The 12,244-nt window shown below is 42.0% G+C and overlaps 1 protein-coding gene across 1 annotated transcript in view; it reads left to right on the plus strand.

Annotated features, from left to right (window-relative positions):
• Window positions 1-11,875, plus strand: part of LZTFL1 (leucine zipper transcription factor like 1) — a 23,418-nt gene extending 11,543 nt beyond the window's left edge. Inside the window, exons 6-11 of the mRNA XM_019508881.1 lie at window positions 433-501; window positions 4,394-4,459; window positions 4,990-5,064; window positions 8,860-9,033; window positions 10,017-10,120; window positions 10,899-11,875. Of these exons, the coding sequence (XP_019364426.1) occupies window positions 433-501; window positions 4,394-4,459; window positions 4,990-5,064; window positions 8,860-9,033; window positions 10,017-10,120; window positions 10,899-10,917 (507 nt within the window). The 3' untranslated portion in view covers window positions 10,918-11,875. The remainder of the gene's footprint in view (window positions 1-432; window positions 502-4,393; window positions 4,460-4,989; window positions 5,065-8,859; window positions 9,034-10,016; window positions 10,121-10,898) is intronic.
• The last annotated feature ends 369 nt before the right edge of the window (window positions 11,876-12,244 follow it).

The following is a 12,244-nucleotide window of genomic DNA, read 5'->3' on the forward strand; positions in this document are numbered from 1 at the left end:
CTGAGAGCCATGGGGCTCTTTAGCCTGGAAAAGCGCAGGCTCAGGGGTGATCTGATGGCCACCTATAAATTTATCAGGGGTGACCACCAGTACCTGGGGGAACGTTTGTTCACCAGAGCGCCCCAAGGGATGATGAGGTCAAACGGTTATAAACTCTTGCAAGACCGTTTCGGGCTAGACATAAGAAAGAATTTCTTTGCTGTCCGAGCCCCCAAAGTCTGGAATAGCCTGCCGTCGGAGGTGGTTCAAGCACCTACATTGAACACCTTTGAAAGTAAATTGGATCCTTATGTTGCTGGGATCCTATAACCCCAGCTGACTTCCTGCCCTTCGGGCGGGGGGCTGGACTCGATGATCTTCCAAGGTCCCTTCCAGCCCTAATGTCTATGAAATCTATGAAAAATAATGCTATTATTTTTATTGTTATTCCAGCCCAATGCAGAACTCGTTAAACCTAAACTTGCTCCATTAAATGAAGGTGGGTCAGAGCTGCTAAACAAGGTAGGAGTTCCATCTTCTGACATATTTGTGATAAATGCATATTTTGATTTATTCTGCTGAATTTAGAATCTACTGTTTCTGTAATCTATCAGATGCCATTTAGAAGTTATAGTAGTGTACTACAGAACTTTAAAAAAAAACTACAACAACCTAAATAACACACAGTCAGTCATCCTTTGGTGGAGGGGCCAAATCTTAGACCAGATTCCGCCATTTAAAAAAAAGTCTTTGTGTGTCAAACTTCTTTTACGGGTATAGATCACTTATACTGCTAAAAATAATGTCTGTGCCTAGTCCGAGTGCACTACATTTATGAAATTTTCTTTTGCACATACGTTTTAGTAAAATCCATTATGGTTTCATTATCTCCATTTAATGAATATATTTTTGGGAGCCTGACATATTGTTGATATTGCAGTAAAATAGACTTCCTTCTGGAAAGTAGATTAAAAGAGGTATGACACCTCATTGAAATGAGTGGAAGATCAGAAATTTCTCAGGTTGCTAAAAGTAAAGTTCCATAAGGTGGTTGTGGGTTTGTGTTTTTGTTTTGTTTTGTTTTTTCTCAGGGGGAAAGGAGGGGACAGCAACAGGGGCCGAAGGTTAAACTTTTTCTACACAAATCACAATTTAAAAGGAAAGTGTTAGAATTTGCCTTTCCTTGATTTTGCAGATCTCTGATTTTCCAGTTGCTGTAGGTTTTCAAGATTGCTGTTAACGAGTTCAATTTTTTAATGTTGATGCACTCAAGAACCATTTATACTGGTATTAAATTTTTTAACTTATTTAGTAGTTTAAAGAAATCATGCTTGCCTTATAACAACTTTTCAATATGCAGGAAATCAAAAGATTTTCAAGGATGAAGTGCATTTTTCTCTCTTAGCCTATATCACCAAGATGACAAATCAAGATCCTTATTTATAAGATATTTCTTTTGTGACATGCATTTTCTCATTAATACATTTTACTTTTGTTTGTAACTGGACACGATTAGAATATGAGCAACTATGTATGGGACTCACTGCAGTTTTGCTTAAATGTTTTTTTTAAACCTAGTTCATAGTTTAAGTTGCAATGGTAAATTTACTGTTGCTGCTAACTTTGTTTTGTGACGCACTATTATATTTTATGACACCAAACAAGAAGCAGTAAATAACTGAGCTGGAACAGACCTGTGAGAGCGGCAGCGACAGTGTTACAAAGGCAGTCCTTTTCTATAGTATGAATGTTTTCTGGAATCCCTATACAGAGAGGAAGGTTTAAAGGATGTATCCAGAGAGAGAGATCGCATTTAAGTATTTCTTCAAGATATTAATGTTGAGAAAAATCTGTTCTGTAGTTTCTGAGTACATACTTTATAGCCTCTGATCTGTGTCACTGGAATCTGATTTTAGAGGTCTTAATGTTAAAGTGTAATCCATTAAGATATCTGTATCCAACTTCTGGAATCATTTATATCAGTACAGGTACTCCTCACTTAATGTTGTCCTGGTTAACATTGTTTCGTTATTATGTCTCTGATCTATTAGGGAACATACTCGTTTAAAGTCATGCAATGTCCTGTTATAGTATTGTTTGGCCACCACCTGCTAGTGAGACAGGGGGTGCAATGTGCATGTATGTATATACACGTGGCACCAGGCAGCCTGCAGAGCAGCTCCAGCAGGTAAGTGTGGTGGGGGAGGGGGAGAGGGATTGAGGCCCCTGTAGGGAGGGAGCTGGGGCTGCTGGCCAGCCAGGTGGGGCTTGGGGCCTGGGGCCACAATGCATGGTTGCAGGGCCCCAGCAGAGAGCAGGATGGGCCATAGGTGGCTCATCTGGAGGGTGGGGCCGGCTCCCTGCTGCTGCGCACGCTTCCGGGGGGCAGGGGGGACTTGCAACCTACCAGATCTGAACCTGCAGCAGACGAAGGCTATAGACGCAAGCTTCCACCTCGTTTCCCTGCCCTGGGACCTCTGCAGCCCTGTGGGCACAACCCGGTGTGGCTGGAGACAGTGGGGTGGTGCGGGGATCTCCTCGCTACTGTGATCTCTTTCCCTCCCCCCAGCCCCCACCACTGCTACCCTGGCACCGCGCTCCCTGCTCGTGCCACTGCTTTGAGGGATGCAGCCCCACGAGCAGGAGGCGTGTCGCCAGGGTAGCGGTGGGGGGAGCTTGGAGCGGCAAGAAGATCACCGCATCGCCCCGATGGTGCCTGCCACGCTGGGTTGTGCCCACAGGGTTGCAGAGGCTGCAGGGAGCGAAGCAGGTCGGAGCTGGCAGCAGCTACCAGCTTCTCGGTGTGGGTTGCTCCCTGCCATCCTGCTTCCCTGCCCCGCAGCCTCTGCGGGCACAACCCAATGTGGCAGACAGCAGTGGGGCGGCATGGGGATCTCCTCGCCAGTCCAAGCTCCATCCCTTATCCCCCCCCCACCGCCCTGGTGACACACCTGCTTGCAGGGGCTGTGCCCCTTGGAACAACTGATGAGTAGGAGGTGCGTTGCCATGGCGGGGGTGGGGGAGGCGTGCAGCAGCAAGGAGGTGCTCATGCCACCTCAGTGTCCCCAGTCATGCTGGATTGTGCCCAGAGGGCTGCCGGAGGTCCCGGAGTAGGAAAGTAGGATGGGAGCCCGCATCAGGAGCCTGCCCCAGGTACAGATCGGGGGGGCGTGGGTCCCCTGCCTGCTGGGATTGTGCGCGACAGCGGGGAGCTGGCCCTCCCCTGATTGAGCCACCTGTGGCCCATCCTGCTCTCCGTTGGGGCCCTGCAGCCATGCATTGCAGCCCCAGGCCCCAAGGCCCACCTAGCTGGGGAGCAGCCCCAGCTCTGCCCAGCTCCCTTCATACAGGGGCCTCAATCCCCCTCTCACCCCTCCCCCCACACTTACCTGCCAGAGTGCGTGCAGCAGTGGAGAGCTGCCCTGCCCGAGGCTGCAGCACGGGGGAGTGGGGTCAGGGGGCTGCAGACCCAGGTATATGATGTCTTTTGACTGGGGAAAAATTTCCCTGGAACCTAACCCCCCCATTTACATTAATTTTTATGGGGAAATTGGATTCGCTTAACACTGTTTTGCTTAAAGTCTCATTTTTCAAGAACCTAATTACCATGTTAAATGAGGAGTAGCTGTAATGTCTTGGCTTGCCATTACGTGCAGTATTCAGTGAAATGGTGTTGATAAGAAAAAATAGGATTTAAATAAAGTCAAATTGCTTGTGATGTTTTGCAATTCTTAAATGTCTGAATAGCAGACCTCCCATAGTGAATATAGCATTAGAAGTGAACTCTTTAGCTCCCTATCCTAGAAACACTTATGTAACTGTGTCACTTTTTTAAAGAATGAATGTTAATATTAAGCATTTAAGGAATATATGTAAGCAAAACTGGTCTCGTGTTTACAAAGTAAAGCATGTGCAGAGTGGACCTTAAATATTTAAGCTATGTTATTTTCTAACTTGAGTCTTCACCTACAACTTAAAAAAAAATTCTGAGAGTTACTGAAGGCTTCCTTAGCTAAGAGAGAATTTTATGGAGAGTTTTCCTGACTTTCAAGAGTTTACTATCTGTACCATATTTTTGAACAGAGATGGAGAATAAATTGCCAAATGCCTATTAATTTGAGGTTGGATTAAACTGTAGTTAATATTTGCCATCATTTTAGGTTTGATGCTACTTAAATTCTTTGCCAGATTAGGCAAAATGCTCTAGAGTCTGCAGGCTTAAATCCATATGGAGAGAGACCAGTGTCCCACGATGATTGTCATCTTTTTAACCATTTTGCAAGTTACCTAGCTTTCTAAACCACAGAATATATTTACTTCCCCCCCCCCAAACAGTGGAAGTGACTACAAATAAGTTAAATTCAGTCATGCAAGAGTGAGCATTGTCAATCTAATGCTTGTTTATTTATCCAAGGAAATTGCAAGACTTCAAGAAGAAAATGAAAAACTGAAGACCAGACTCAAAACTATAGAAACACAGGTAAACTCATTATGAGCTTGGCCGAAATTCACAAAGGAATGTGTACAAAAATGTCTTAAAAAAAAAAAGGGGGGGGGATTTGGCAAAAGATCTAAAAAAAGAATTCGTAGAGATCCTGCATAATCATAATAGGAGTTCAGTACTCCCAGGCACCTAAATTTTCACCCAGAAATGCTTGGGTCCACTATCAAGTATGTCCAAAGGTGCCACCATCCTGGCTGAACCAAGCATTTAAGTATCCATAACCTGCCTACAGCTGATTGGGTTTCACAAATCGAATGTCCATTCCCTTGTCCCAACTGAACTTCAGCACCTAGACTGGGTTTGTGAATTCCACTCTTGCTGCCAGGTACCTAACTTGTAGGCATGGGAACACTCAGAATCTCTAAACCCAAATTCTTTTGTGAATCTTGCCCTTAAATGCTTAATGTGTGTGTACACATATACATATACCCAAAAATGTTTAAAGATTATGACCTCTCTTATTTTCAGTAAAAAGCTTATTGGTCTTTGTTCCTAATTTATTTCAGGCTACAACTGCATTGGAAGAAAAATCAAAACTAGAAAAGTCACTGAAAGATTTACAGACGATTCAAGATGAAAAGGTAAAATAAGCGCTCAGAAAGCCAACACATTTAGATTAGACCTGACAGATATAGTTAGTGCTTTTTGGCACATACAAATTCAATCCAGTATTACCATAGTCCTAATAATTACAGTTACGATCCTACATAAGAGATTATCAAAAGTACCATTCTAGAATGTTTATGTTCTCTAAAGCAAGAAAGGAAAGTTTCGTCAGAAAACTTAATTTTAATTTAACTAGCATTTGTTTCAAATTGTTTGTGTGGTTTTTTTGTTTTTTTTTCCCCTTTTGCTTTCCCTTTTGATACCTAATTTCCTTTCTAATAATAAAATACCATTTTTTCCCCCCAGTAGAGTATGGTATGCTGTTTTACTTTCCAAAAAGGTCTATGCTTCTGGCTCCCATCAGACTCAGACTTTTAAAAACTTAAATCCAAATATACACATATGCCCAGAACCTATACCACTATAGGCAAAGTTCCTATTTACGTTGACTTCAGTGGATATGAATCAAGTCCATGGTCATTAAATTGAAAATAATCTTAAAATGAATTAAATACTGTCAAAAATTGTTCTGCGTTAATTTGTAACTACTTGAATTGAGGTCCTTAAACGTCTGTAAAATTTGGTGATAAAATATGATTAACTGTTGCAGGAAAAACACAGAAATTTAAAAACCTCAGTTGGTTGATTTGGTTGAATAAAATCTGTTTAGTTTCCCATGACATCTTTTTTAAATCTGTACATTTCTTCTCTTAATGGTAAATTGTAAAGCCTATTTCAAAAGAGCTTTAACAAATTATTGGAAATATGTTTAGTTTATTTTTGTGTATTTTTAAGAAAAAATGTTGAACCTGATATTTCAAATGTATATATGCCCTTCCAATTTTCATATTTTAATTCAAATTTCTTTCTGTTTTGCTTTCTAAATGGTTTATGGTATGTACTTTATTTCACTTGTGCACTATCATGCTTTGAAATAATTTTTAGAATATTTTATTTAGTACAATGATAATATTTAAACAGAGTTTGATTACACATCACAGCCAATATTTTCTTTATCTGGCTTGTTTAATCTTATACAACCACAAATGGAACTGCACTTACAGAATCAGGGCCAAGTCTTGCATCCTTAGCTTGGTTTTCTGGGATGCTTAATACCTGAAACTCCTTTACATTATTACCTATTGTCTAGCATTTTAACTTCCTGTTCATAGAATGCATATCTAATTGAATCCATTATATTTTTGAGAATAAATATTTACACCAGTTGAAATACTTTTCAGTCAGTCTACTAGATTCATGGTTATTTTAAATGGCTGTCTTTAAGGATTTTGATTTCCTTGTCAAAATAATGACAACCGTACTGGAATTATTTCTGTTCTGAAACTTACAAAAAACATGTTTTGCTAATGGGAATAAAGAGAAGGAATATACTACACATTTTTTTAAAATGATTACATGGCTAGCATCTGTTTTATGATATAGTTGGTATCAATGTATAATTTAGCACAGTGAACTTAATTATTTTACTAATATTCAGCCATGCCCTAATGGTCCAGTTTAACTTAGTTCAGGATACATACATATTCTTAACTTCCTTCATCATCCCAGCCTAGGATAGATGATGGCCATGTCTCTAATCAATACTGTATTTATCTGAGTCCAAGATGACTTTGAATTTAAGACTACCCCCAATAATTAGATTCTGTGCATGGATACATGGCACAAATGCCGACTGTGGAACATCTGGCTAGGCAGAAATACAGCAGAGAAGCACCTGGGGTTCCAGTGGATCATAAGCTGAATATGAGTCAACAGTATGATCTTGTTGCAAAAAAAGCCAATAGCATCCTTGGTTGTATCAACAGGAGTATCATTTGCGAATCAAGGCAAGTGATTCAGCAGTGGTGAGACCTCACCTGGAGTACTGTGCCCAGTTTTGGGCCCCCAAAAAGTGTGGATCATTGGGAAACAGCCCAGCATAGGGCAGCAGAAATGATTAAGGGCCTGTGGGACAAGACTTATGTGGCAAGGCTAAAAAAACTAGGGCTGTTTAGCTTAGAGAAGAGAAGACTGATGGGGGACTTGATAACAGTCTTCAAATATTTGCAGGGTGATTGATTACAGAGATGATGGAGATGGGCTTTTCTCTGTGGCTGTAGGGGTTAGGAGTAATAGCAATGGTCTCAAGCTGCAGCAGGAAATTTAGGTTAGAGATTAAGAACTTTTCTGACTATGAGGGTGGTCAGGCATTGGAACAGGCTACATAGAAAAGTTTGTGGGATCTCCATCCTTTGAAATTTTCAAAAGTAGGTTAGGTATGTGTTTAGCTGGAATGGCTTGGTATGGGATGATCATGCCTTGAGCAGGGGCTGGACTAAATGACCTTATGAGGTCCCTCCTACCCCCACTTCCTGTGATCCCAAAATGATATAAATAAGACAATTATCTAATAAGAAAATCATTGGTTGTCTTTTTTGCTTCCCTTTTCCCTCCTACTGCTGTGACAGGGAAAGCAGTGGTAGGGAACAAGGGGCACCCTTTGCCCTCCCTGTGTGTCCCACCTGCCTTTGCCCCCTCCCATGGCTGTGACTGACCCCCGTTACCTGTGCCCCCCATAGTAAAATGAAGCAGCCTCTGAGAACTTGAAATTTGTGCTAGGCAGAAAAGGTGTATTTCCATTCACCTTTTTAATAGTATCTACTGACTTTTTTTTTTTTCTTTTAAAAAGTCTAAATACAGTGTTTTGTTTTGTTTACTACAGTGGATTCCTCTTATTGGAAAAGATGATTTGATTCTATTAACCAGCCGATTCCATTAAAAGGAGATGCATTTTTTTAAGAACACAGATGCTCACTCCTCCCCCACAGCCCCCTAACCCTGCTTGTGCCTTTCACTTCCTTTCCCCACCCCTGCCCCCCAGCCCTGCCGGAGGGGGCCCCCAGCTGCCAGGGCTACAGTGCCAGGGACCCGTGTCTGCAGCCCCCTTCCCCTGGCAGAAGGCGGTGGCTTGAGCAGCAGAACAGAGCCCGGCTCCCCACCTGCTGCTGGCCACTGCGGGGTTGGGGCCAGCTCCCCAGCACAGCGCACACTCCCGGAGGGGCAGGGGGGACCCGGGCCTCCCACATCTGTGTGCAGGGTTGGGGTGGGTGCAGGCAGTGAGGGCAGTGGTGTGGGGTAGCGCCCCTCAAAGCTACTGTGCACGCAGCAGGCACACATGCACAAACTGCTCCCTAGACAAACTGCCCATGACCCCATCCCACTCCTGGCTGGGGCCCCGGCCCTGCCCAACTTCCTCCCTCCCTCTCTCCCTGCTGGGGCTCAATTCCCCCCTCCTGCATCCTCCTCCCCTCCCCTTACCTGTGAGAGCTGCTCTCCAGGCTGCTGCGTGGCTATGTGCATGTCTAGTACATGTACATGGCGCCCCCTGCCTGACTGCCCTCCTCCTGCTCCCTCCTAGCCCCCTGCAACCTGGAACTCTGCCAGCTTGCAGAGGGCTGCAAAATTCCCGTGCTGCTCCAGTAAATGATTCCAAAAACTGAAAATTGTTATTCTAATGTGAGTGATTTTTACACATAATATATGAATGGTTTTGTTTTCCCCATATTGATTCAAATAAGCAGCTGATTCTATTAACCAATGATTCTATAAAGCAGAATCCACTGTAGTTTGGATTCTGAGTTTTCTTAATATTTGTTTAAAGCAACTTTTAAAGAAACTGTTTTGAATGTATTCAGCACATTTTAAATGCAGGACTCAATTATTTGGGGGGGAAATCATGAATAAATATTTTACTGATTCTTCTTCTGAAGGCTAATATAACCCAGGATATCAGTGAACTGGAAAATACAGTGGCTACTCTGAAATGCCAGTTTGAGAAGACATTGAATGACAATACTGCAAACCAAAAGTCCTTGGAGGAGAACTTAATGACAACAAAGCATGACCTACTCAAGGTTCAGGACCAGTTATCTATAGCTGAAAAGGTTAGCTTCTTATTATAGTGTACATGTTAGCTTGTTGGCCATTTGCATTTAGACTAAATATGTGCCTTATACCTCATAGTAAACATAGGGAGGAGCTGCCACCTCCTTCTTCCCCACAACCCCTGATTGAGCGGCTCGTGGCTCCATCCCCTGCCCCAGCCCTGCTCCCTCCCTCACTGTGGGGGCCTCAATTTGCCCTTTCCATGGCCCTTCCCTTCCCCATGCCCCTTCCTCCCAACAGACTTACCAGCCGGACACTACTCCAAGCTGCTGGGCTGCGCATCAGCAATCAGATTGGCCGATATGGCTGGTCAATAGTTGGCCATTAGTATTGGCTCAAAAAATCTGTATCAGTGCACCTCTAGCATTTGTAGCTGTTGATATGCCCAAGAGGCCCAAATCTCAGTGTCTGACAAATTTAGTTTTTTACTTTTAATAAAGGTGTCCATCTGACTGGTATACCTATACACAGCTATATTGTAGTGGGCACTGTGCAAGCAGATACCCCTGGTTTCTTCATGTAAGAGCTTTGTTGGTATTAAAAAAAAAAAAAAAAAAGACAAGATCATACATACACAAAATGTTAGAAAGCAAGTCTAGTTGTATATCAAACAACATGACCGAGAGCTAGAAAAGTGTTTCAGAATACCAATATAAACACTTTAATATTGATTTGATGTGAACTGGAATTTAGATAGCAACTGCAGCAAGAGTTTTGACCTGGAGAAAAAGCATACTGAACACTGGTCTGAAGTGAGAGAACAGAATTTTAGACTTAAAAAAATTCAGTCTCCATGGCAGCCCTGTTGCTGTGGAGGCCTGCAGCTTGACCAGGGGGCTGCTGTAGGAGATGAAGTCTGCAAGCAGCCACTGCTAGAGTGCCCCCCCCCCCCCCCCCCCCCCCCCCCCCCCCCCCCCCCCCCCACACACAATCCTTGTTAGTTTAAAATACATAAATGATGCACTGGTTTTCTGCTGTGCAGGAGCTGGAGAAGAAATTTCAGCAAACAGCTGCTTACCGCAACATGAAAGAGATACTCACCAAGAAGAATGAGCAGATAAAGGAGCTACGGAAAAGACTTTCAAAGTAAGTGGTGGTGTTTCATCTCTCCTCACAAGATGCTTGCTCTGCCTCCTTATTGTTTCTATGAATGTAAAACATTCTCTAAATCTAGATCATAAATTCAGATTTGTTTCTTCAGCCAAGAGGGCTGTTCTTCAAGCTCTTGGTGATGCCAGCTTTTACCAGTGTTCTCTTCAGAACATCAGGGCTGCTTTTTAATTACACTTTTCAGAAGAATCTGTGCCAGCAGCTCTTGGTGGTTACCTCTGAAGTGCAGTCAGATGGCAGAGACAATAATGATAGAAAAGAAAATATTATAAGGATACATATCACTTCCAAAAGATTATGGTCAAGAGTCAGAGCATTTTTCCCCCCCACCCCAAGATCCACATATGAAGACACAGAATGAGTGGTAGCTGCTTCTGGCAAGCTTGCAATACCCACAAACCTGTGCAGGCGAAAAAGGATAGATACAATAGAGAGAGGGTGGCCCTGCATTAAGTGGGGGAGGAAGAGGCACGTTGGTTCATGTCAGGTAGAAGGAATCCCCTGGCTTGAGGGAATGCCTGGCAGCATTACTTCATTAGAGAGAAGGCTTCCAGGAAGTGGTGGTGAAGACTAACTTGTTGCTGATTCTGGCTGCCTGAGCATACGGTCTTTCTGAGGCTGCTTGTGGATCTTGAGGTTTGTGAGTGGGCCTGTGCAACTGCCACCAATAGAAATTGGAATCAGTGACTGGTATGAGAGTCATTGAGGAGATTACAGAAACAAATATACTCTAGCTTTCATTTCTTTCTTTTAGGTATGAAGCAGAAGATTAAGATTTGAAGCACATTTGATCTGTCAAGAAGCTGCCACACAAAGAAAATGTAGACTATTGTGTTACTTTCTAAGAATTTGATTTGAATGGTTTATTTTCTGCTTCTGCCATTAAAAATAGCATTTTATGACACTAAAAATCCTGCTTGAGTTACCTGAGAACAGTTTATTGTGCACCCAAGTTCCTGGATTCATGCCTTTTTTTAATAGTTGAGTTTCTCTGGTCCCTAGGAATAACAAAGGCTGAATTAAGATGGTTCTTTACAAAGAAAGAAGTTTTATTTTTGTTAAAAAAGCCAAAAAATAAAACAAAATACATGGGTATTTCTGTAGATTGCTGTGACAAATTCTAAGTATTGTTTCCCTGTAATATACATGCCCAAGAGGTGGCATTTTCTAGAAGAATCACACCAGTAAAAATAAGAAACAAGAAAACAAGCTAATTTCACAAAATTAATCTTCACATTGGATGCCTGATTTCCTGAATATTTGCTGAAAAATGTGTGGAATGTGTATTCAAGCCAAATGATGCCTCTAGTGGGGAAAAACTAATTTTTTCCCTTGAATATGTTAGACATAAGCACTAGTGCTGACATCTGCAATATATCGCAGATCTAAATTGCTTAACAGCAATGCCACCAAACAGAAAATTATCCTTTGCTACATCAGAAATTGTTAATGACATTTTAACTTGAATATTGAAATTCTGACTAATTTATAAATATTTGTAATGTTAATATGATGATAGGTTGGAGATAGAGCAACTTTTTATAGAAGAGCATAAAGCAGTGTGTGGTAGATTTTTCCTTCAGTTCTTATTGCATCTTCAACTAGATGAGAGTTCATTTGTCTTCTTTTATTTAATCTACTCTTCCAGCCTCTTGAAGATACATGTTATCTGTTTGTCTGTGTTCATATGTATGTTGTATACTACTCTAAATAAAGCTGTTTTCAAACAGTTTAGGGAGTAGTTTGTTTTTAAGAGCAGTTTATTTGCCCCTTTCTCATAACTTCATCATCCTCATGAAGGAAGTAAAGTTGTTTCTGTCTGTACTGTAATATTCTTGTTTGTTTTGCAGTTTAGAAGCAGGGGCGGATTAGGATTTTTAAAAGTGGGAGGTGCAAGATAATGTAGTGCACTATCACATATAACACAACAGTAGATGTTTTACTAATATTGCAGGGCCTAGGTCTATATTATTTGACTTAAAATCAAAGCAAGAACAACTGTAACTTTATTGGAATATACATTTATCATGACCATCAGAGTTATGGATACCACCTCTGAATCAGAACTTCTTAGACCTTAAATGCTGGAGGCTGCAAGTG

Source organism: Gavialis gangeticus, unplaced genomic scaffold (genome assembly GCF_001723915.1).
Source record: "Gavialis gangeticus isolate Ggan-Ray unplaced genomic scaffold, GavGan_comp1, whole genome shotgun sequence".
Classification (NCBI taxonomy): domain Eukaryota; kingdom Metazoa; phylum Chordata; order Crocodylia; family Gavialidae; genus Gavialis; species Gavialis gangeticus.